Here is a 24,970-nt window from a genome sequence, read left to right as displayed (position 1 = left end):
TTTACTTTCAAATAACGTTTTGAAAGTGTGGTGCAACATACAAAAAACGACTTCCTCTTAAAGGGACTATTTGTAACTTTTTAAGCGTATAAATGTAGCGGGTCGCCACACATGCGCGTTCGCATATGCGTGCTCGCGTGTGGCTGGAGCCTCATCTCCGCTGCCTGCTCTCCTTCACTCAGAATGAGCGCGCGTCCTCGCTGTCTCGCTCCACCTCTAGAAGTGAACGCGCGCTCACTACACACTTCAGAAGAGTTAGTTTAGCTCTGAGAATATCTAGTGAATGCACAGGGGACGTTTGTGCAGAAATAAATGCTGCAGTTCCTCCAGACCAACAGAGGTTTCCCGTGTCTTGTGAAGTGACGGAGCTCTTCAGAGAGTTACGTTACCCTCTCGTTACCGACCGGGTGCCGGTGTCCCCTCTGCTCTCTCCGGCTGCGGGCGGAGAGAGCAGGGAGACACGCTGCGGAGACACGCTGCAGAGCCCCGCTGCCTCAGCCTGCACTTAGGCAGGAAAAGCCAACACTAGGATCAGATCTAAATCATGTTCATGGAGAGACCTTGGTCTGGTCAGCTAACATTACTGCCAAGCAGCTGAAATATAGAGTGATATTGTGCTTTTAGCTGACGTGTGTCGCCTCACTGTTTTGAGCGATGCTCGTTCAGGTATATTTAGAGCGAGCAAGCGCGAGCCCAACGCTGACTTTCGTTGATTTCACGGCCACAGGTGTCGCTGTTAAGAAGCATTTCTGAAAGTTACAAATAGTCCCTTTAAGGGAATAAATCAAATGAAAAATATAGTGAAGTGCCATACACATAGTAGGATTATCCAGAGTGAGGTGCAGTGTGTATACAGCCCGTGCAGCAGAGGCTGTACCCCCATGTTGGGCATGTTGTAATGTTGTAATGCTATTAAGTTGTTCCTACAATAAAGCCAGCTCAACTGAAGTTTAAGCCTCTGTGTCTGGTAATTGATATCTGACGATATCACACAGAAGATAATACTCTTGTGTATCAACTTTTCGTGGATTTTCACACTCAAAGCTTCCTTGACAAAGGGTTGAACATTTCAATCTTTATCAACAGATCTCAAGCAGTAAAACAGAGCTTAGAGAGGAACTTCAAAAAGAGAAGTTCATTTGTTCACACATCATGAACAACACCATGTGGTTTTGACAGGTAAAAAAAACCACAACCGGTACAAGGCTTTAACTCTGTAGTGTGCTTGTTAGAGAAAACAGAACACACACATTATTGCATCGTGTAGTCAGACAGGGCAACCGGACAGAGACTCGATAATGTCTATCTTCGTGATACTGGGGCTGCTGGTCTGCATCATAGAGGCACAAGGTAAGAACACTGTCTACTAAAATATTATGAACAGATACAGCAATGATGCCTGATAGTCAGGCTTCTTTACTGTGAATAATGAACCAAACATCATAAAGTTGCTTCATATTTTATCTTATGATTAGCGACAAAAAGGTTGCACGGAGTGCAGTGGTCAGCACTGTCAAAGGTTCAGGTTCAAACCCGGCTTGGGGTCCTTCTGTGTGGAGTTTGCATGTTTTCTCTGGGTTCTCCGGCTTCCTCCCACAGTCCAAAGACATGCAGGTTAGGTTGATTGTTAACTCTAAATGTCCCATAGGTGTGAATGTGAGTGTGAAAGGTTATCTGTCTCTATGTGTCAACCCTGTAATAGTCTGGCAACCTGTCCAGGGTGTATATCGCCTTCGCCCAATGTCAGCTGGGATCGGCTCCAGCCCCCCCCGAGACCCTGAATAGGATAAGCGATTACAGATAATGGATGGATGGATTAGCAATATACATGTCAGGAGATTAATGAGTCTTCCTTTGTTTGTACAAATGAAAACATTTATTTAGAGATAACATATCTCAGAAGAGGGAATGATTTCTAAGAATTATACAAGAAGGAAATACAGAGTAAAGTACGCCGGAGTATTAGGGCCACATTGAGTGAAAAAATAAATATATCTGAGATTTTGAGAATAAAGTCATAAGTTTGCGAGAAAAAAAGGTAATATGAGAATAAAGTCATAAATTTACGATAAAAAAGTCGTAATATTATGAGAATAAAGTCATAATTTTATAAAGTAAAAAAAAATGTACGTGCCGCCTGTGTGAAAATGAGGAACTTTGAGAGTCTTGAGAAGTTATACCTTTGTATAGGTTTCACAAATAACAAAATACTTCATCTTTTGGCACATCAGCACCACATTATCATAAGTATCAGGACCTTGAAAAGATTGTGCAAAAAACTGCGTTTATTCCGAAGAAAGAACCACACTACCTGGGGGGGAAACTGCCTCTTTTGTGGAGGAGGAAAATTACTTTTTTTCTCGTAAAGTTATGACATGATTTTTTTTTTTTCCTCAATGTGGCTCTAATACTCCGTCGTACTAAAGTGGTCTCATTACGGTAAATATGTCCTCATTCGTGTTGTAGATTTTAAAAAACAGTGAACAGTTTAAGACTTAAAACAGTTCACATGCATCATTGTTAGGTCAAAAAGTGGCATCACTGTAGGTCGGAAGGGGTTGCGTCACGTTTGTTGATGTAGAGTAAAACTTTTCACTTCTTACTGCCAATAGGAATTCTGCTTCCTAATCTAAAACAAACAGCATGTTTCTCAGAAAAAAATTGCAGCAAACAAAAAGCCATGTTTTCAATGCTGAGCATTATGCATAAAAATGCAAGAAAGAAGAAGCTTAAAGAAGACGAAAATATTGACAGATTTATTATAAACAAATAAATTATTATATAAATTATATTATAAATAATATATACCAGTATACTGAAGTAATTGTTACAATAATGTTATTATAAAGTGAAGTATTCTGAGCTGATACATCACATTAATTTGACAGACACTTTTGTCCAAAGCAACTTAAATTTTTCTCTCATATACACACCCACTAAGAATAATTTGAGGCTCTTGCTCAAGGCACATGGACAGAAGGAGCAAATGATCAAAGCTGGTGAACAGTGTGGGTGAGAGGGGGGGAAAAAGAGGACGTGGTTGATAAAAGTCCCCTGTGTTTGATTGAGAAAGAGTGGAAAGTCTCTGAAGAGTTGAAAAGAAAATAATTCTTTGAGTAACATCTTACCCTCATTTGGTTTAGTTTCACCTCTATCCTGGGGCAAGCTGTGTCAAGAGTTATTAGTAAGTTGTAGTTGTAGTAATCAGGAGAAGCATTAGTTGTATTAAGTCTGTTCACTTCAAGAAAAGTTTTGAACATAGTGAGTGGGCCTGCAGGAGAAACATCACAGCTTTGCCAACCCTTAATAAACTATGATAAACTGAGGGTACTTCACTTCTTCATTTAGCACTATGAAGGTCACATGGTCAAATATGAAGCCTGCATTAAATAATGATGACATATATTATGTGTGATTTTTATTATATTGTGTGTCTACTGTTTTCACAGGGCCCAGTGCTGTGACTCCTGTGTTTGTGCAGAAGGGAGGAGATGTGCTTCTGAAAGTTGATGCTGATGTTCCTGAGGATTTTTTTTTTGTTGAGTGGTATGTCAATAAAACGACCAATTTAGCAAGATTTCGACCTGGTAGAAAACCATCAGTCTCTCAAGGTTACACTGAAAGGATTGAGTTTCCTGAGAAAAAATACTCTGTGAAATTGAAGAATCTACAAGAGGCAGACAGGGGAGTTTATACTGCACGACTGGTATTGGATCAAGGAGACCGAACACTAGCTCAATACAACGTCATAGTTCAAGGTGAGTTTGTTAATATTTCAGACACTGATAGAGAGTTTCTGCTGCCATATTTCTAAAATTCTTCACTGAAACTTTCCATCCTCAGGTCCAGTGTCTCCAGTTGAACTGACAGTGATCTCAGTGGACTCCAGAAGCTCAGAGTGTAACCTCACTGTGACCTGCAGAACACAGGACTCTCACATTAACAGCACTTTGAGATGTGACAACCAAACCTGCAGTCAGGAGGGAGGAGAGCAATCAGAGGTTACAACCTCTGGTGCTTCTCTCCGCATCTACCTGTCGAATGGCTCAATCATCTGTACCCATATCAACCAGGTCAGCAGGACCGAGGACATTGAAATAATTGAACATGTTTGCCTCCAACCTGATGGTAAGACTGAAAGACAGAACAAGTTCCTGAAAATAATGCACAGTTTGGAGTTAGATTAAGACTTAGATGCATTTCTTTTTTAAAGAAAAGGCTCCAGCTCAGCTCTCATTGGTTGTTTTCCTCCGGTCTGTGAAATCTTGTAGATGCAATTAGGAGCACCGGAGGACACCGGAGGAACACGATTTTTTTCAGATTACCTGTCTCATGCACTACTGTCAGGATATAGTGGCTGTTTTATAAAAATATCATATTTGTTCCATTTCCACTGCAGTTTTAATGACAATATTAATTCAATAACTGATTTAAATGTTTTACTGTATTTTAGCATAGAATCTACTATTTGTCTCCATTACTGTATTATTAAGTACAGAACATATACTGTCGGACGACCCCTGAACATGATTGTTTAAATTAGCAAAAAAAACAATTAAATTGAAGAGTGAAATAATAAAACAATGAATCAACATGAAACTATAATGCTGTTTTACAATGCACTATGAAGTCTGTAAAACTCAACTGCACTTTGCAATGCATGTACATTGAAATGTAGGAATTACAGTACTTGAGTAAACTACAAAGTACACAGAATGTTATCCGAACTGATTTGTTCCTGTTGTGCTGTCGCGTCACAGTCTAGATGTGTTTTGTGTAATGAAATCACCTGTTTTGTTGTGTTGCAGATCCAGTGTATCCTCCTGCTGGTATCTCTGTGTGCCTGCTGAAGATAGTCGTGTTCCCTGTCGGTCTGATCATCATGGTGTCTGCTGTCATCACTGTTCACCTCATGGAGAAGCTCAAGAAGAACAAATAGTTCTCTACCAGCCAATCTTACATTTATGTATGTCACACTCTTTAGTTAAAGGTACTCTGTAGAGTTTTTGACCACTAGTTGCACAATGGAGCGGTTCTTTTTTATGAGCGAGACCCTGTTTTCTTTGTATTGCTCGAGCCCTCATGGTACACATTCCTGCCACTGAGCTTATGCTATTCCACTGATCCACAGTTGGTGGCAGTAACACACCAAGAAATGGAGTAACGCACCAACAAAGGCGAAGAGGTAGAAGACTGCAGGCCAACAAACATGGATGTAAACCATTTAGGATTTAAAGTAATTGTAAAAATCAGCTTTGCAAATGTTTCATGAGGAAGGAAACTGATTCAACATGTTAATAAGGCTTCAAAGATACTAACAATGCATTTTGACAAGTAAGGAAACAAGAAAACTGTACAAGACACCTTTAATACAAATGCTGATTATTGTTGATTATCCATTGATTGTAGAAAATAATCACTGTTCTCACTTTGTAAATAAAATTCTTGTACAGAAATAACCATGTTAAAGATTTTTTTGGACGATAAAAAAACAACAAAAATAAAATCTGTATGATCAATACCAACAAAATAGAAGAAATATCTTTGATAAATACACTATACGTATGTAACACAAAATGTGGTCCTATTTATAATATTGTAAATGTTTATATGTAGGCTGCAATATGTTTCAATATTTGTTTAAACGTGTTAATCTCTGGCTTCAAAACGGCAGTCCACAAACCAATGGCTGACGTCACAGTGACTATACGTCCACTTGTTATATACAGTATATGGGTGAAAGCAGTTTCTGGTATATGCACCATTATTGGACACTTATTAAAGCCAGATACTCATCTTATATGTTCGTGATTGTGTGAATTAGTGAAAGCCAAAAGATCATGTGTCACTGACTTTGAACTCTGGTATTGTGAGTTTTTCAGCAGGGAATTGATCAGTGCTATTATTCTAGGAAATACAGACTGAATGCATGACAAAATATGAATATAGAAGAATAAAACATTTAATGGCATTTTCAAGCTTGTTTCAGCACAATATACAGTACATATATATATACTGTTGTGGTTCATATGCTCATAAAAGCTATACAATCTTTGCTTAGCAACATTTTCAGCTCTCTAAATTGGATTTTCATTCTAGAATTCCTTTGATATCTTTGTAAACAAACTACATGTAAAAATCTCCTTTAAAAAAGAAATAAATTAGAAAAAAACACAATTTGTTTCATTAATTTGCAAAACACATAAATAAATGAATGTTCTTAGATAACACTGTTTATCTCTTAACGGGAATTTAAATGTAATTCTGTTCACAACTGCACAAGAGACCTTCAAATGTTTCCACATTTTTAGTTCCGTAGAACAGCATCAGATTCTTTCTCTGGCTCAAATCGTGATGAAACAAAAAGCTACTTCTGAATGTGTGTGATGCTAAGTAACATTTCCTCATTGTTTTACAGCTGTTTCTATTGAAATGTTTGAAAAGTCTTTTCATTCCACAGCAGGTCATATAAACTTATACATTGGCAGCTTTGGCAACACTTAGTAAAACTGTAAATTGCAGTAAGTACAGTAGAATATAATTCCTGATTAAAGCTGCAGTTTGTAACTTTGAGCAAATATAAAAAGGCAGCGCTGAAATGTGTTCAGAAACATCTTGTAGTGTACTGTTTAGCCATGTTGAAAACAGTCGAGCCAAAACCAAGCACCGCCCACCAGCCAGAGCAAACTTTCATTTTACAGCTAAACAGTACACTGAAACATCTGAGGAGAGAAATAGGCGTGCCATTATGAGCACAGGAGGACACAGGGAAATGTGTTGTTTTGTTTTTTTTAACAGATTATTTGTCTCATGCACTATTTACAGGATATAGTGACAGTTTTATGAAAATAACTTTTTTTATCATATATACTCAAAGTTAAAGACTTCAACTTTAATTCTTTAAGAACCTGGCAGGCTTTTCTACCGGAGCATACAGGCGCTCTGGCACAGTCGTGTCTCTAGTCTTATTGGTCTCTGGGGGTCCAGAGTGAGTTCCTACCAAGCAGTAGGTGGAGGTTGGAGAAAGACCTGAAGCATCATCTGTTGGACTCTGATCCAGAGGTTGGGCTGTAGTTCCGACCTGGAAAATATATCACATGCAATGTTTTTAGCAAAGGTTGTTTGCCATTTTTACTTTACACTTTATTATTAATTGTGCTATTTTTCTGTATTAACATGGGAAGTAATCTCACTACGATTAACAGCAGCTCATATAAATCCTTCAAATACTACAAACGTCTGTATCATGGACTACAAAAGTGTTAAGCTTGTTTTTTATAACATTACAATGAATTTGTATCTAAAATGCATGAAATTGCTATAAAACATAGTTTTAGGTGTTTTTCATCAAGAGCAGAGTAAGGTGTGTCTGAAAGATCCTTAGTTGAGTTCAAATGAATCTCTTGGCCAAGAGAACACAACACACTGCAGCTTAAACACGAGCACGTAGAGAAAGCATCTACGCCACTTTGACAACACAGAAAGTACGTTGCATATAGAAAAAGACAGGAAACTAGAGTTTTTCTCATCTCTTGATTTGTTCCAAGGCTGAAATTGAGGTTTGCAAAACATTTAACACAAACGCACAGCGACAGACACCGAGTGCAGATTTCGCCTGAGAGTCTTCTGCTCACAATATTTACTGTGATACAGAAGTGAATACAGAAGTGCAAAACCTTTGGTTCAGTAGGAAGTCACTTCTAGCTGCGGGCGTGTGCCGAAAAACGAAAGCAAAGGGAGAAGCTGTCTGAAACGCAGCTGTGATCGTGTAGATAGAGTATGTGCTTAAAAACCTGTGGCCTAATGTGCATGACATTGTTGCAGTGTTGTCTTTTTAGACACCAGTATTGAATTTGATATTTGTATAAAAAGTTTTGAGAACACAACACCTTTTTGAATATGCATTTGCGAAGAGAAACCTGGGTAGCAGGCTTTGATAGATGGATCGTGGTGCATCGGGTTCATCGGGTCCAGAGCATTACATTTGAGCACAAGCAAGCAACACAACCAGCAATGTGCACATGTAGCAGGTAGGAGCGAGCAGTAGGACTTGAAACAGCCGATTGATGCAGAAGTTATTGTAGCGAGGAGTCACAGGTCATATACAGCACATAGATCATTTTGTCAGGAAAATGTATAGTGATTGGTGTGCATAGGGATAACCAATAGAAGCATGTGAGGCTCCCGTTTTTGATTGAGAAAACATAATAAACTTAATTTTCCTCAAATCCGGTTTAAATGGTTAAATTGCTCAAAATCTGAAATTCTGTTCCTCAGTGTGTCTGGAAAATTTTGGGAGAGTGATGTTAAAAATAAAATTTGATGCTTACCTGTGGTATTTCATATACTGTATTTTCGATGCTCTCTCTGTTATCTGCAGGTCAGTTGTGAAAAAAAAAAGTACATGTTGATTTGCTTTAATTTATTTTTCATTTTAGAGCTTTACCTTTTAACCGCATTACATTTACATTACTTGAGCTGCAGCTAGATTGAGTCCAGATTTAGGGTGTGTCTTCAAACAGCAGCACTTTTTAAAGCCTCTATGTGTAGGATTTGATATGTTGTGATGTTGGTGACTCCTGGAGGTTGCATCAAAAGATGTGCTTTGGCAGACAGCAAGGAATGCAGATACCCCTGGGACCTGACCTGGGGATGAATGGGCTAAAGCATAAAGGTTGCACCAATTTTGAGGTTGGTTCCTTTTTCTAGAATAAAAAATCAATTCTGGTAATATATCACATAAAAGAAATCTACATGTAGGGGCTTTAAGTTACATAAAAGTTTGCCACAACATTGACTATTGTAAATAATGATGAGTTGTGGATTTCCATCCATACTATTGTGTGAAGGATATAAGATAGTATTAAATATATAATTATTGTAATTGCTATTGTAATACTGCTCGTATTACCGAATACGCAGGAGGATTTATAAGTATGGCAGGGGATGGACTATAGAACACTGAATTTCTTTGTACAGTAAACAGATAAGAGTTTGCAGATTTTACATGTAATTATATTTTAAAATTCATACTTCGACTTACAGTTTCTTATCTTTCGACGATAAAGATATAGGCCAGCAATTATGCCAGCAATTATGCCAAGAATGACGAAAACAGGAACAACAGCCCCGGTGACATTGCTGTCACCTTGTTTAGAATCTGTAAAGAAAAACAAAAGCCAGAGTAGAAAAGTATGTCTGGTTTAAGTCATTCAACGTAATTGAAAATGTGCCACTGTAACATCACATCTTCCCAGCCTGTGCTTTTAACAGACTGCAGTTTTAATTATATAAATGTCTTGGTAACCTGCTCTGTAGTAAGAAATAATTTAATTTGTTTATTTAAAACTGTCAAAATACAAAAATAGAGCGTAATGTAATGCATTGCATTATGTAACCTGTATTGTACCATTACTTCAATAAAAAATATATATTTTAAGAAACTGTCACAATTTAAATCTACCAACCTTCCAAAAGTCCCTGAATGAGCCAGATTAAATACCACCTGCTTCTTAGTTTTACAAAGTCATTTTCTAATTTAGCTTTATAACCTACCAAATACTAACAATTCATGCCAGTTGATAGATAAAGCTTATCATATATAAATATATAAAAATATATAAATAAAAAAAAATCTATTTAAACTGATTTGAACTCAATTTTATATCCCTCCTCCCCACACACAAGCAGTTTTATTTCCTGTACAAGAAAGAGGATGTTCACAGCAGTTTACAGTAAAAGAGGTCATCCTGAGACAAGGACAAAAATAGTTGTGATTTTTAACCCCCTGTTAAAACGCCCCTGCTTTTTCTGTGGTGTTCCTCAAGGTCTTGGTGTCTTAATCTGGTATTTTGGAGGGATTATTGGTCATTTTTATCAATTCTTGAGTGGTGGTTAAATTTAGCACCAAATCTGTGTAACAAATGGTATCAACCCAAAAATTTCTACAACAATTTATGAGACATAAAAGAGCATGGGAATGGAAATCATATACTTGGATCAATAGTTAATAATTAATAAATTAATGTTTATTTCTGATTAATGACTAGAACAATTTGACACACAGTGCTGAGCAGCATGTCAAATTATTCTTCAGGTTCCCAGCTTTCAGATGATGTAAACCACTTCTATGTGCGGACCTGCTATCTCCCCCTAAAGACCCCCTAAATACCCCCTTTACCCCCCTAAAAAAAATACAAAAACAGGTCTCAGAGGGTTAAATGGCTTTTAAAATGCCAAACCCAAAATGGTTGAACTCAATTAATGATCACCAGAGCAACTCTTCCTTGAGAAGTACTAAAATCCTACAGCCTTCACACCCCTGAAAACACAATGAAAAATGGAAACATGGATTTTAACCATATTTGTAACAAACCCAATTTATCTTGTCTTAACTTAATTTATTTACTTGGACGTATGAAAGTTTTCTTTAAAAAATAAATGCTTATAAGTCTTAATCTAACTCCAAACTGTGCATTATTTTCAGGAAGTTGTTCTGTCTTTCAGTCTTACCATCAGGTTGGAGGCAAACATGTTCAATTATTTTAATGACCTTGGTCCAGCTGACCTGGTTGCTATGGTTACAGATGATTGAGCTACTCGGCAGGTAGACTTGGAGAGAAGCACCAGAGGTTGTGACCTCTGATTGCTCTCCTCCCTCCTGACTGCAGGTTGGTAGTGACATCTAAAAATGCTGTTAATGTGAGAGTCCTGTGTTCTGCAGGTCACAGTGAGGTTACACTCTGAGCTTCTGGAGTCCACTGAGATCACTGTCAGTTCAACTGGAGACACTGGATCTGAGGAGGGAAAGTTTCTGTGAAGAATTTTAGAAACATGGTAGCAGGAAATCGGTGTCTGAAATATTAACAAACCTACCTTGAACTATGACGTTGTATTCAGCTAGTGTTTGGTCTCCAGTTGATGACACTTTTGCAGTATAAACTCCACTGTCTGCCTCTGTTAGATTCTTCAATTTCACAGAGTATTTTTTCTCAGGAAACTCAATCCTTCCAGCGTAACCAGGAGAGACTAATGGTTCTCTACCAGATGGAAATCTTACTAAAATGTCTGTTTTATTGAAGTTCCACTCAACCAAAATAAAATCCTCAGGAACATCAGCATCAACATTCAGAAGCACATCTCCTCCCTTCTGCACAAACACAGGAGTCCCAGCACTGGGCCCTGTAGAAACAGTAGACACACAATATGATAAAAATCACAGACAATATGTGGTTATCCGGTCAAAACTGAATGGTATTCCATCCCTACTATATTTCTTACACATTGGATCATCAGTTCAAGTACTTTCAGCTTATCATGGTTTATCAATGGTTGGAAAATGTCTTTAAAAATGCCTTACATCGGCTTTGTCTCGTTACACAGCTTGCCTCAGGATAGAGGAGTTTAACAGGTGAAACTAAGCCCATTGACAGTAAGATGTTACTTTCTTTTTCTTCTTAACATTACAGAGTATTTCCTGTCAGTCTCTTCTAAAAAGACAGAGGACTTTCTTTCACGTTGTTCCCCAGCTTGGAGGAGACAGACCGTGAGCAGATATTTCCACCGACTGCTTACTGAGGTTGTTACGGAAGGAGTCAAGTTTATGTGTCTTGGAGAGACAGTGTACACCTTTTCAACATGTTGCTATAATGTTTAATATGTGTATTATAATTATCTACTGTAAAGGTTAAAATATGTATTATTCAAAGAAATCAAAGAAAATTTCAAAATGGGAACTAGAAAGGACTCAAAGAGTCCGTACCTTCACCAAGGATATCCTCTAAATGTGTCACTTAAATAACACAAAAGTCTTTAGAATGTTTTCAATCTGTGTCTGGATCCATATCTTCATCCAAATATGGATAATAAAAATATTGTTGACTGGCTGATGGCAATGACACTTTTTTGAGGAAATTGCCTGCCTACTGTCTCAGTATATAGTGTTAGGGCATTGTACAAGAATGAAGAATGCAAATTTTAGTAAAAAGTACAGCTGTGTTTGACTTTTCTTATCCAGATTAAACAGGAAGAAGCAGACGCCCTTATTGTTTTGTCACGCATGGGTAAGAGATGGGGTATTAACTGACATAACTGTATATCTCAATACAAATTTTAGTTTTAGATTTTAAGCATCATTATTGAAATAATAGACAATGAGCACATCACTGAGAATTGCGTATATTTCTCAATATTATCATCATTCAAAAGTTAGTTCCAATAAAACATAACGTTTCTTATTGGTGAAATGGTGCTACGGTACGACAACTTTGACTTTGAAAACAAACAATGTCAATCAACAACGGGAAACATAAAACAAAATAAAGTTCTTACCTTGTGATTCACAGGAAAGCAGCAGAGAGACGGCAAAGACAATCACGACCCACGGCTTCATTTTGCAATGTGCTTTATGAGGAAGTGGTAACGCTATTTGAGAACTGGCTCAGTAACAATTTTTCCGGAAATGTCTCTGGATAATCCACTGTGAGTTTTTAGTTTTTGTAGTCACGAAATTTACAAATAGTTCCATTTCTTCAAAATATTTTTTTCAATTCTTTGAGCAACACAAATGAAAGTGTGATGAACAGTAGGCTTATGTGTCCAAATGGTGTCTTGTGACTAGTTTTACATCCATAGCTCTCACATTTGACTATCAGGCTAAGATATATCTCACACAATTTACGTCAGCTCCTCTGTCTACTGCAACCGCCTGTACAAAACATGGAACAAAATATGGCCTTTAATAACTCATAATCAGCTTTATTAAACCCCTTTTTTAGAGAGATGTGTCTCATTGGATCTCTCCGCCTGATTAACATTCCAGAGCTTGATGTTAATTCAGGAAAATGTTACAAATACATAGAATTTCCAACACATTCATATCCATCATACTCATCCTTGCTTCACATTTCCATCAGAACAGAATCATTATCAGTGACTTACAAGATTACTTTCACATTCTCAGCGCTCACCTCTGGTGGTCCTCCTCATGTCCTTGTTGCCTAGGCGGAAAAATAAAAGGGGCTTCGATAAAATGTTCGTTGTTAGTTTGACAATGTTAGTAACTCAAAAATCACATGGACGTAGAGAAGGCTCCTACTTTACACAGAAAGGAGAGCTTCCTTGAGTATCCTACAGTAACATTTGTAACCCACAATAACACGATGGTCTTTTGCATCCATGTAGCAGCTGTTTGTAATGAAACATTATCTCATTTGTAGCACTCAGTTTGCTTTAAGCCACTGAGACAGAGAAACTGAAATTCCAATTAGCTTTGAAGAAAAGAAGCATCTGTATTAAAGGGGCAGTGTGTAGGATTTGGCAGTATCTAGCAATGAGGTTGCAGATTGCAACCAACTGAAGCCTCTCTTGTGTGTCAAGCGTGTAGATCAGTGGTTCTCAAACTTTTTTCACCAAGTACCACCTCAGAAAATATTTGGCTCTCCAAGTACCACCATTATGACCGATGTTAAAATACAGTAGCCTACCCTATTCAGCAATGCACAGTTCACGCAGGAGGAAAATGTATTCCTAATAAGAATATTACTTATTGTTGACTTCTGTCAGCCACAGCCTTGCTGTACAAAGGGGGAGCACTAGAACTGGCACTGAAACTCTTCCACACAACTCTCATACTACGCAAGGGACAGCCTCTCACACTAGGCCTGCATGATATGAGGAACATCTGCGATGTGCGATAACACTGTTCAGTATTGAGATGACGAAATGACTTGTGATAAATAAATAAATATTGAATTGTGCATATTAGCTATACCTATGCTATATTTAAAATGGGCTAAATGTTGTTTCTAGAACAGCAACAGCAATGTTTACAACAGCAGTCACCATATTAACTCCTTAATATCTCACTGGAAACCAATCTAAAATGTTAATAAAATAAATCATATTCCTGACATGAAAATACTAAGAGAAGTTTATAAAGACTGAAGAACATCAGTCAGTATCTGTCCTTCCTCCCGTCCTCTGTACTGTCGTCCTGTCCTCTGTCCTCTGTCCTCCTGTCCTGTTGTCCTGTCCTCCTCCCTCTGCTGCAGCTAACATTAGGGCTGATAGAGGGAAGAGGGGCTGTTTGGCTGTCCTAAACAGTCTGACTACCAGAGGTGGGTGTAAGTCACACATGCGCAAGTCACGAGCAAGTCTCAAGTCTTAACCTTCAAGTCTCAAGCAAGTCCCAGGTCACTGTGGTGAGAATCAAGCAAGTCACAAGTCAAGTCCCTGCTGTGAGTCAAGCAAGTCAAGTCAAGTCACTGCTGAGGTCAAGCAAGTCACAAGTCAAGTCATACGCAATTCTGATGATCTAACCCAGTTTCCACATTTAAAATCAGTTCAAAGACAGTGATCATGAAAAGATGATTATAAGTATACTTTACAGGGCTCATGGCGAGTCAAATTAAAATGCTCACCATTGCAAATTAAAAAAAAAGTTGCAAGTGAAGTGTCCCTTGAAAATATTGAGTTATGGATAAATAAATATTGTTAACAAAATCTGTATTTTTCATTCCTTCTCTCTTCCTTTTATTTAGATCTGGAGGCTGCTTTTATAATAATAATAATAATAATAATAATAATAGCAAATGTCATGGGAATATCACATATTCAAATGAAATGTTTACAAACCTCCTCTGATTATTAATTGTGCATTGGGAGGCTATAAACGATCCCTTAGCTATAAAACAACAAAGGCATACATTTCATGACCATCAGAAACTTTTAGAAAAACTTTTGACAATGAACTTGATCATCAGAAAATAATGCATCGTAATTATGATTGAAGCAATCTCTGCCGTGATAAAAATCAACACCTGGGCTGTAATCCCATTTGTCTGGTGCCCTGCTGTGGCTAATCTACCTAACGGTCACCATATCAAAAACTGTAGATTACTTTACATAACGTTAGCTAATGGGCTCAGAGTTAATTTAGTTAGTGTATTATCACAGTTTAGCTAACTTACTAACATCCGTCTCTTACTAACCTCAATCATATATGCATAATAAGCTCCAGTCCATTATAAATCTAGCATAACATTAACGTAACTTGCACGCAAATAAATTATTGAATTAACATACAAATCAAACGAAATGTACCTTGAAAACACACGAAACATTAGTTAAATAACAAGGCTTTAATCACAGGGCTGTCCCCCTCATGACACACTGACAGTTTGGGAGTCCTGTAGAGAGTTTTCTCTCAGGGTAAACTTATTGTTGTCTGGGCCTACGTACATTATTTTTCAACTTTCGTTTTGAACCCAAACCATCTCTGTCAAATTGTGGAGCTCAAACCACATTTTGTCCAGGATGGAGACACCGGGTGAAAGACTGACAGAATGGACGGTCCTGAGGGAGTTATAAGAGGAGCGAAATGCCTGTTGATGCACAGAAGGAACTGTGTAGAATAATTAATCAAAACGACACGTTTGAGGGTTCTGTGGTTCAAAACTGCACTAAATGTAACCACCACATCTGCCGTGCATAACTGTGCCTTAACAGTGCGACTGCAGCGCTGCGCTGTGCTGGCTCTCTGTATACTCAATATATATTTGAGTTAATTTTGAGTGAAACTACTTCCTGAGATAATTCTTTAAATGTGAGCTGAGCCGAAGTTTGGATGAAAGGAAGGAATGTGTCCAACCTGCGATCATCAGCAGCGATATTAACAAAGTGTCCGACAGAGCTGTGGATTATCTCCTTCTTCTTCTTTCTCTGTATCCCGTGCGCACAAATTAATTAATGAGTGGAACATGATAAACGTCTATGTAAGTATAATATTGCTATTTTAATTGTAGTGAAAACCGGGACAATTTGTTAGTGACTGTTGAAAACCGGGACATTTGAGTGTTTTACAGATATTTGTCGGGACTCGGGACACATCAGCGTGAAACTGGGACAGTCCCGGACAAACCGGAACATCTGGTCACCCTAAACAAAACACCACAACCAATCACCCAGATTGATAACCTGTGAAATTGAGCACACAGCTGTGTTAGCTAGTAACGTGTCCCCATAGTTTAATTGGGTATATGGCCCCGAATCAGTCCCCCAATTATCTTTTACACTGACGATATGTCTTCTCATTAAAATGCATAATTGATTTGAAGCCAAGTCTAATGTAGCTTAAACTTAACATTAGCTTTCTAGCTAACATTTGACCAGCCAATAACTTAGCTAAAAAGACACACCTTTCTTTGTGGGTTTTGTGGTGACGGATGAAGTTGGATGTTGTGTTGGTCGTGTCACTGATTTTTGAGCCGCAGACCTTACATACCGCTGTTCTCTTCTTACTACCGTCATTGACAACATAATCATTAAATCCGGCGTTGACCTCTGCTGCGTCCTAGTAGGTTGCCAGGTTTGCGCGCATTGCACTAGAAATCACCCAATGTTTTAAAAGCAAAACGTAACTTCTCAATATCTAGAAAAATTTAAATATTTAATTAGAAAAAAAGTCCTTTCGAGTTATCTGTCTCAAGTCTAAGTCAAGTCTCAAGTCATGAATACCAAGTCAAAGTCAGGTCAACTCTTTTATCAATGTTAGTCAAGCAAGTCTCAAGTCCTCCCCAGGGCCCCTTCATTTAATTGAAGATTTGTTCGAGAATGTGTTCCACGAAAGCACAACATGAGCTGACAATGATAAGGGCCATAAGGTGGATTCCTACCTGATCTTGAGGCCCTGTCATACTATAGTATGTCGAAAAAAAATCTTAGTATATTACGTCGAAAAAATTAAAAAGTCATAATATGGTATGTCGAAAAAAGGTCAAAGTCTATGTGTTTGTTTCACTCCTATCTGTGTGAATGATGTGATTCAATTTGCTCCTTGTGTGTTTCTGTAGCCTGTCTTCTTTCCAGGTTACATGGTGGAGAGGAGGTTGTGTGGCTCAGTCAGGCTTTAGCTGTTTGGTGACACCTGGAAGCTGCTTGACATCCTCCAGGATCCATTTTCTTCATATGGATTGTAAAGCCCCTTGAGACAAATTTGTGATTTGTGATATTGGGCTATACAAACAAAACTGAGTTGACTTGACTGAATACACTATGCCATAAAAAAAATCATTAAAAAAATGTCAAAGTATACTACGCCATAATAATATCATTGAAAAATATCATGAAAAGATTGAAAAGAAGTCATGTAGTATGCAATAAAAAATGGCAAACTATAGTTTGTCATAAAAATGTCATTAAACATTCATATTATAGTATGTCTTTTAAAAAGTCATAACAAGTCATTGCATAGTATTTCATAAAAATCTCATAAAATTAATTGTCGAGTATGTCATTAAATGAAGTTTAAAAAGAAGTCATATTATGTCATACATTTTTTTTTAAAAGTCATAGTATAGTATATACTAAGTCACAAAAACTAATCGTAAAACATGTTGAAAAAAGTGGAAAAAGTCATAGTATAGTGTGTCATAAAAGCAGTTGTTTTTTTTAAAGTCATACTATGTCATAAAATAGTCATTAAAAGTCATTGTATGGTATGCCATCAAAAAAATCATACTATAGTATATCATAAAAAATGTCCTGGCCTGCATAAAGAACAGAAGACTGACTTTATTTTTTCAGTTTGTTGGTTGGTTTTCTGTTAATTTTATTCCTTTCAGCTGTTTCTTAGTGCTGAATGATTGAATTTGAATTTGAATGATTACTGTGTAAAGATGCCTTTGCAGTTTCCTCTTTCTTAAGAAAGAGAAACATTTTACAGCTATCTGAAAATGCAAGAGGTGATACATATAGAGCTGTGAAAAAGGAAGTGGTGATCATCACAAGTGAAGTGAGCCACCAAGACGAGTTCAGGTTTTAAGTGAAGCAGTACATGATCTAATGCAACAAATACAGTACAAACTACAGTATTTTATAAGATTGAATTGAGTGTATTGACAAAAATGTTATGTTTTTCCCTTCTTTTGTGTCCTCATGTTTCGTCTTTTTTACTTTCAAATGTAAACTTTTTGAAAGTCTGGTGCAACATACAAAACTACTTCCTCTTAAGGGAATAAATCAAATGAAAAATATAGTGCAGTGCCATACACGTAGTAGGATTATCCAGAGTGAGGTGCAGTGTGTATACAGCCCGTACAGCAGAGGCTGTACCCCCATGTTGGGCATGTTGTAATGCTATGAAGTTGTTCCTACAATAAAGCCAGCTCAACTGAAGATGAAGTCTCTGTATCTGGTAATTGATATCTGAAGATATCACACAGATAATAATACTGTTGTCTATCAACTTTTTGTGGATTTTCACACTCAAAGCTTCCTTGACAAAGGATTGAACATTTCAATCTTTATCAACAGATCTCAAGCAGTAAAACAGAGCTTAGAGAGGAACTTCAAAAAGAGAAGTTCATTTGTTCACACATCACGAACAACACCATGTGGTTTTGACAGGTAAAAAACCCCACAACCGGTACAAGGCTTTAACTCTGTAGTGTGCTTGTTAGAGAAAACAGAACACACACATTATTGCATTGTGTAGTCAGACAGGGCAACCGGACTGTCTACTAAAATATTATGAACAGATACAGCAATGATGCCTGATAGTCAGGCTTCTTTACTGTGAATAATGAACCAAACATCATAAAGTTGCTTCATAATTTATCTTATGATTTGCAATAAAAAGGTTGCACGGTGGTGCAGTGGTTAGCACTGTGGCCTCACAGCAAGAAGGTCGCAGGTCCAAACCCGGCTTGGGGCGCTTTTGTGTGGAGTTTGCATGTTTTCTGAGGGTTCTCCGGCTTCCTCCCTTTGCGGCAGCGGGAGAAGGTTAGAGTGGGTCTGCCGACGAATCGGCTTCCAGGATTTCCATTTTCTCTCGACAAATCATGTGGCGGCTTTCCATTTTCACTGCCAACGTCATCCATTTTCAATATCGACGTCATCCATTTTCGCCGCGAATACAGCCAATCGGAACTCTGGATTCCATTTTCAGGCAATGAAACGTCTGGCTGATCTCCGCCACATCATCCATTTTTGAATAGCCAATCACAGCCGTCCCAGCAGACGTGATGCGGAGTAGGGACTTTTAAACTATTCACCGCCGTCGTCGCAGAAACGTCTATTCAGTTAAAGACAGGTAAATACCATTCTTAACATTACGTAACATTGATATTGGGTTCTCTTAGACAATACGGATTAAACGTGTTTTAGCTTTCTGGCGTTTTTTAATGTTGGCTGATTAAGACTCGCTGTGAAATCAATGAATGGGTTTGTAATGTTACTCTGTCTGAGCTAACCTGGCTTTAATTATCTCAGCGAAACCTGGTGAATTAGTTACCAATCACCTTATAATCTGTTAAGAGCTCTAATTATTATGCTGAGGCTACGTTACAGTTACAGTTACAGTTACATAGCGGTAACGTTACTCATACTGTATGAGCTCCTCAGCGTTGTTAAACTAAGACTACCACAGTCACTTCTTTTAGCTTGGACAGGTAACTGTGAGATAACTGTGGTGTTATATTAATGATTATATGATCATAAACGTTATGTTAATACTAAAGCTATATATACATATACAGTATAACTGCTAGTGTATGAGCTTCTTAACGTTGTGAAATACAATTTACTACCACAATCACTGTTTTTAGCTCAGACAGGTAACTGTCAGATAACTGTAGTGTTATATTAATGTTCATGATTAATGATTATATGATCATAAATGTTATGTTAAATGTTAAAACTAAAGTTATATAAACATGACTGTAGTTTGCAAGATTTTTCAAGGCAAAAGAAACATAATTATCATATGTGTGAAATTGTTTCTACATATAAGTCTTATTTCAATGTCTATTTTGACTTCTCCAGGCTGTCAGTCATCCTGCATCCTCTGCCCCAGAAGCTCAGCCTGCAGTCCAGTCTGAATCCTCACCTGGTGTCTCAGGTGGCAGAAATACAGTTGGTAAGTAATGTCTACATAAACCTCACAATAAAGCAATAGTAACAGTTGTGTCAAATCTATTGAACATACAACAGACAGCATACGGACATTAAGACATTATATGTTACATGTAGTGTAATTTCACAGCAGTTTATCCTGTTTATTTGCTTACTGATGACAAATTGTATGTTTAGGGGACGGGCATGGTATGCCAGGTATGGATCGGGTTGACAGCCTTGCAGAGCACCTGGTAGAACTGAGAACACAGAGCTCCATGACTCAGCAACCAGCAGGTTAGTAATATTTGTGATTTGGAATACCATGCTTAGTCCAAAAAGAATAAGACAATGTTGTTGTTGTTTTCATTTCATTAATTACTCACATAAGCCTGTTGTGTGAATAAATATTCAGTCTCTGTTGTTATTTTCATGTTTTTTTATAAGGGAAGCACAATTGTGGCCCTGTGGCAAAACCTGCTGGACGTTGACAGCGGGCCAAGCAATCTACAGTGAGCTGGTCACTGCCGGAGGCCCCGCTGGAGTCTGAGCTGAAGGAGTTTCTGGTGAATCTGTGTGCTGTAAATCATTTTGTCTGATGTTGCAGGGAATCAGACCCAATGACAAACATTAAGAATAGTATTATCTCCTTCAAACTATTTGTTCTTGTTGTTTCACGTGTTCCAGGCCCAAAGACAATAAAGTTAAAGCTTTAATATCATTACTGTCTCAATTCATGTGTATTCCTATGGTTATTTTTTTAATTAATTACACAGCAAGTCCATCCCAATTAAAACATATTGCTCAACTATTCTCCAGTACATTATGCTTTATTCTACTAATATTTTGACCTATCTTGCCTAACAGTTCAGTAATCAGTCATAAGGAGGATGTATGCAATAATAATAATGCAAAACATCATCATGGATGATGATAATGTTTTGTATATTTGTTATCTGTAGTAATCTACCAGTTATATGACTGTATAAGGAAACCTGAACGATTTTCAATATTAATGTATTAGTTGCAGTGCACAAGTCTTGCATTCAAATTATATCTTGAGTCAATTCAAGTTTACACGAGCAACACAAACTATTTTTTACTGCATATTATAAACTTCGACCATGCCAGAGACGAGATTCGAACTGCCTCTTAAGTGGACATGTATTCTTCCCCCCGAAAAGCACAAAAAATAATATTTTTATTCTTTAACAAAAATACTATGGTGTATAAAGACTTCAAAACACCATGTGGGTGAAAAAAAGAGCTACAGAATTGTGTTTTCTTCTCTCTTTCTCTCTTTTTCTTTCTTTTCCTCTCTTTTCCTCCTCTTTTCCTCTCCCCCTTTTCTCCCCCATTTTCCTCCTTCTGAAGTTCATACATATAAGTGCTTACAGTACGTGGGCAAGTGAGTGACTTCCAAGTGAATGTTTGCGAGTATGTGTTCTCTGCATTCCCAGACAACGCTGCAGCCACATCATTAGCCACATCCTCTGACTCCAACCTGGCCGTCGGATCAGAGGAATGGAATTAAGTCGGGAGCAGATTAGTCATTATCCAAATAACGACCTCGCGCAGCAATGGCTGTGTGATTTCCCCTTCAATAAGAATTGGTGATGTGAACTCCACTGAGGCAGAGGAGATGAGATTCTGCTGTGAAGTGAAACGGTGAAGAGAGAAATAACCTCGCTGTAGCCTCGCGAACAAGAGGACAAAAAAACTCAGCTGCAAAACAGGGATGAGGATACTTTAATCTTAATGATGATGAAAAAAAAAAAGAGTTGAAGGAGAAATCCGAGCCGCTGCCGCCACACGGATGAAATGTTCATACGGTTTAATCTAATTGTTAATAAGTTACAGCGGTAATGAGTGAATTTTCATGGAGTTACTGCAGTAATGCAGCATGAACAAGAGCTGGGCTTCCTTCCAAGAAGCAGGAAAGCCGAATGTAAATGTCAAGTTTTATGCTCACTCGAGGTAAAAAAGAAAGGTCTGCAGGTTAAGAAATTCTTTGTGAGATGTTCTGCGTAAACCGTGACCTCCCAGTGAAAAACAAACGTACATGTTCATGTCTCTCCCGAGTATAATGCTCCGGCGTGGCTGTAGTCGGTGCCTCAGAGTATGCAAAGTGCATTCCTGGATTTCCATCTTGAAAATGAAAACCATGAAATATCACTTACGCTATCTGACACGAAAGTACAAAAATCCTACAGCGTACGCACCCCTGTAAACACAATGAAAAATGGAAACATGGATTTTAACCATATTTGTAACAAACCTAATTTATCTTATCTTAACTTAATTTATTCACTTGGACGTATGAAAGTTTTCTTTAAAAAAGAAATACTTATAAGTCTTAATCTAATTCCAAACTGTGCATTATTTTCAGGAACTTGTTCTGTCTTTCAGTCTTACCATCAGGTTGGGGGGAAACATGTTCAATTATTTTAATGTCCTCGGTCCAGCTGACCTGGTTGCTATGGTTACAGATGATTGAGCTACTCGACAGGTAGACGTGGAGAGAAGCACCAGAGGTTGTGACCTCTGATCGCTCTCCTCCCTCCTGACTGCAGGTTTGGTTGTCACATCTAAAAGTGCTGTTAATGTGAGAGTCCTGTGTTCTGCAGGTCACAGTGAGGTCACACTCTGAGCTTCTGGAGTCCACTGAGATCACTGTCAGTTCAACTGGAGACACTGGATCTGAGGAGGGAAAGTTTCTGTGAAGAATTTTAGAAACATGGCAGCAGAAAATCGGTGTCTGAAATGTTAACAAACTCACTTTGAACTGTGACGTTGTATTGAGCTAGTGTTCGGTCTCCTTGAGCAGATACCACTTTTGCCGTATAAACTCCCCTGTCTGCCTCTTGTAGATTCTTCAATTTCACCGAGTATTTTTTCTCAGGAAACTCAATCCTTTCAGCGTAATTATCAAAGACTATTGGTTGTTCACCACCATGTGGAAATCTTACTAAAACATCTGTTTTATTGACCTTCCACTCAACTAAAAGAAAACCCTCAGGAACATCAGCGTCAACATTCAGGAGCACATCCCCTCCCTTCTGTACAAACACAGGAGTCACAGCACTGGGCCCTGTAGAAACAGTAGACACACAATATAATAATAATCACACACAATATGTGGTTATCCGGTCAAAACTGAATGTTATTCCATCCCTACTATATTTCTTACACATTGGATCATCAGTTCAAGTACCTTCAGCTTATCATGGTTTATCAGTGGTTGGAAAATGTCTTTAAAAATGCCTACATCGGCTTTGTCTCGTGACACAGCTTGCCTCAGGATAGAGGAGTTTAACAGGTGAAACTAAGCCCACTTAGAGGAAGATGTTACTTTATTTTTCTTCTTAACATTACATACGTCTTTCCAGTCAGTCTCTTCTAAAAAGACAGAGGACTTTCTTTCACTTTGTTCCCCAGCTTGGAGGAGACAGACCGTGAGCGGATATTTCCACCGACTGCTTACTGAGGTTGTTACGGAAGGAGTCAAGTTTATGTGTCTTGGAGAGACAGTGTACACCTTTTCAACATGTTGCTATAATGTATAATGTGTGTATTATAATTATCTACTGTAAAGGTTCAAATATGTATTATTCAAAGAAATCAAAGAAAATTTCAAAATGGGAACTAGAAAGGACTCAAAGAGTCCGTACCTTCGCCAAGGATATCCTCTAAATGTGTCACTTAAATAACACAAAAGTCTTTAGAATGTTTTCAATCTGTGTCTGGATCAATATCTTCATCCAAATATGGATAATAAAATATCGTTGATTGACTGATGGCAATGATACTTTTTTGAGGAAATTTCCTGGCTACTGTTTCAGTATATAATGTTACAAGAATGAAGAATGCAAATTTTAGTAAAATGTACAGCTGTGTTTGACTTTTCTTATCCAGATTAACCAGAAAGAAGCAGACACCCTTATTGTTTTGTCACGCATGGGTAAGAGGTGGGGTAACTGACATAACTGTATATCTCAATAAAAGTTTTAGTTTTAGATTTTTAGCATCATTATTGAAATAATAGACAATGAGCACATCACTGAGAATTGTGTATATTTCTCAATATTATCATCATTCAAAAAATAGTTCCAATGAAACATGATGTTTCTTATTGGTGAAATAGTGCTACGGTATGACAACTTTGACTTTGAAAACAAACAATGTCAATCAACAACGGGAAATATAAACAAAATAAAGTTCTTACCTTGTGATTCACAGGAAAGCAGCAGAGAAACAACAAAGACAAGCACGACCCACAGCCTCATTCTGCAATGTGCTACATGAGGAAGTGGTAAGGCTATTTGAGAACTGGCACAGTAACAATTTATCATGAAATGTCTGGATAATCCACTGTGAGTTTTTAGTTTTTGTCGTCACGAAAGTTACAAATAGTCCCATTTCTTCAAAATATTTTTTTCAATTCTTTGAGCAACACAAATGGAAGTGTGATGAACAGTAAGCTAATGTGTCCAAATGGTGTCTTGTGACTAGTTTTACATCCATAGCTCTCACATTTGACTATCAGGCTAAGATACACACATATGCAAAATTGTTGGTACCCTTCCGTTAAAGAAAGAAAAACCCCAAATGGTCACTGAAATAACTTGAAATTGACAAAAGTAATAATAAATAAAAATTCACTGAAAATTAACTAATGACAATCAGCTATTGTTTTTGAATTGTGGTTCAACAGAATCATTTTAAAAAACAAACTAATGAAACTGGCCTGGACAAAAATGATGGTAGCCCTAGAAAAGATGTAAAATAATGTGACCATAGGGACATATTAAACTAAGGTGTGTCCTGTAATTAGCATCACAGGTATCTTCAAACTTGTAATCAGTCAGTCTGCCTATTTAAAGGGTCAAAAGAAGTCACTGTGCTGTTTGGTATCATGGTGTGTACCACACTGAACATGGACCACAGAAAGCTAAGGAGAGAGTTGTCTCAGGAGATCAGAAAGAACATTATAGACCTTCATGTTAAAGGTAAAGGCTATAAGACCATCTCCAAGCAGCTTGATGTTCCTGTGACTACAGCTGCTCATATTATTCAGAAG

General features: G+C 37.7%; 4 protein-coding genes across 8 annotated transcripts in view; 1 reads left to right on the top strand and 3 right to left on the bottom strand.

The window, feature by feature from the left end:
- Positions 1-13,369, bottom strand: part of LOC141777650 (uncharacterized) — a 63,565-nt gene extending 50,196 nt beyond the window's left edge. Inside the window, exon 1 of the mRNA XM_074652110.1 lies at positions 12,331-13,369. Coding sequence (XP_074508211.1) covers positions 12,331-12,391 — 61 coding nt within the window. The 5' untranslated portion in view covers positions 12,392-13,369. The remainder of the gene's footprint in view (positions 1-12,330) is intronic.
- LOC141777655 (SLAM family member 9-like) overlaps positions 1-24,970 on the bottom strand; it is a 102,536-nt gene that overhangs the window by 12,053 nt on the left and 65,513 nt on the right. The window lies entirely within an intron of this gene.
- LOC141777658 (uncharacterized) overlaps positions 1,106-24,970 on the top strand; it is a 118,266-nt gene continuing 94,401 nt past the window's right edge. The window contains exons 1-4 of one of the 5 annotated variants that reach the window (XM_074652124.1): positions 1,107-1,350; positions 3,450-3,758; positions 3,844-4,128; positions 4,809-4,997. In XM_074652124.1, the coding sequence (XP_074508225.1) occupies positions 1,299-1,350; positions 3,450-3,758; positions 3,844-4,128; positions 4,809-4,939 (777 nt within the window). In that variant the 5' untranslated portion in view covers positions 1,107-1,298 and the 3' untranslated portion in view covers positions 4,940-4,997. Of the gene's footprint in view, positions 1,351-3,449; positions 3,759-3,843; positions 4,129-4,808; positions 4,998-24,970 lie in introns of those variants that run through there. The other 4 variants (XM_074652126.1, XM_074652123.1, XM_074652122.1 and 1 more) reach the window with 4 other exon arrangements.
- Positions 5,941-24,439, bottom strand: LOC141777657 (uncharacterized). The gene is made up of 5 exons (XM_074652121.1): positions 24,116-24,439; positions 10,876-11,181; positions 9,044-9,160; positions 8,331-8,374; positions 5,941-7,081 (listed from the first exon to the last, which is right to left on the bottom strand). Exons 1-5 carry the CDS (start codon positions 24,240-24,242, stop codon positions 6,893-6,895), a joined length of 783 nt encoding a protein of 260 aa, XP_074508222.1. The 5' UTR covers positions 24,243-24,439; the 3' UTR covers positions 5,941-6,892.

Source organism: Sebastes fasciatus, chromosome 11 (assembly GCF_043250625.1).
Source record: "Sebastes fasciatus isolate fSebFas1 chromosome 11, fSebFas1.pri, whole genome shotgun sequence".
In the NCBI taxonomy this organism is placed as follows: Eukaryota; Metazoa; Chordata; class Actinopteri; order Perciformes; family Sebastidae; genus Sebastes; species Sebastes fasciatus.
This window is presented reverse-complemented; position numbering and strand designations above follow the sequence as displayed.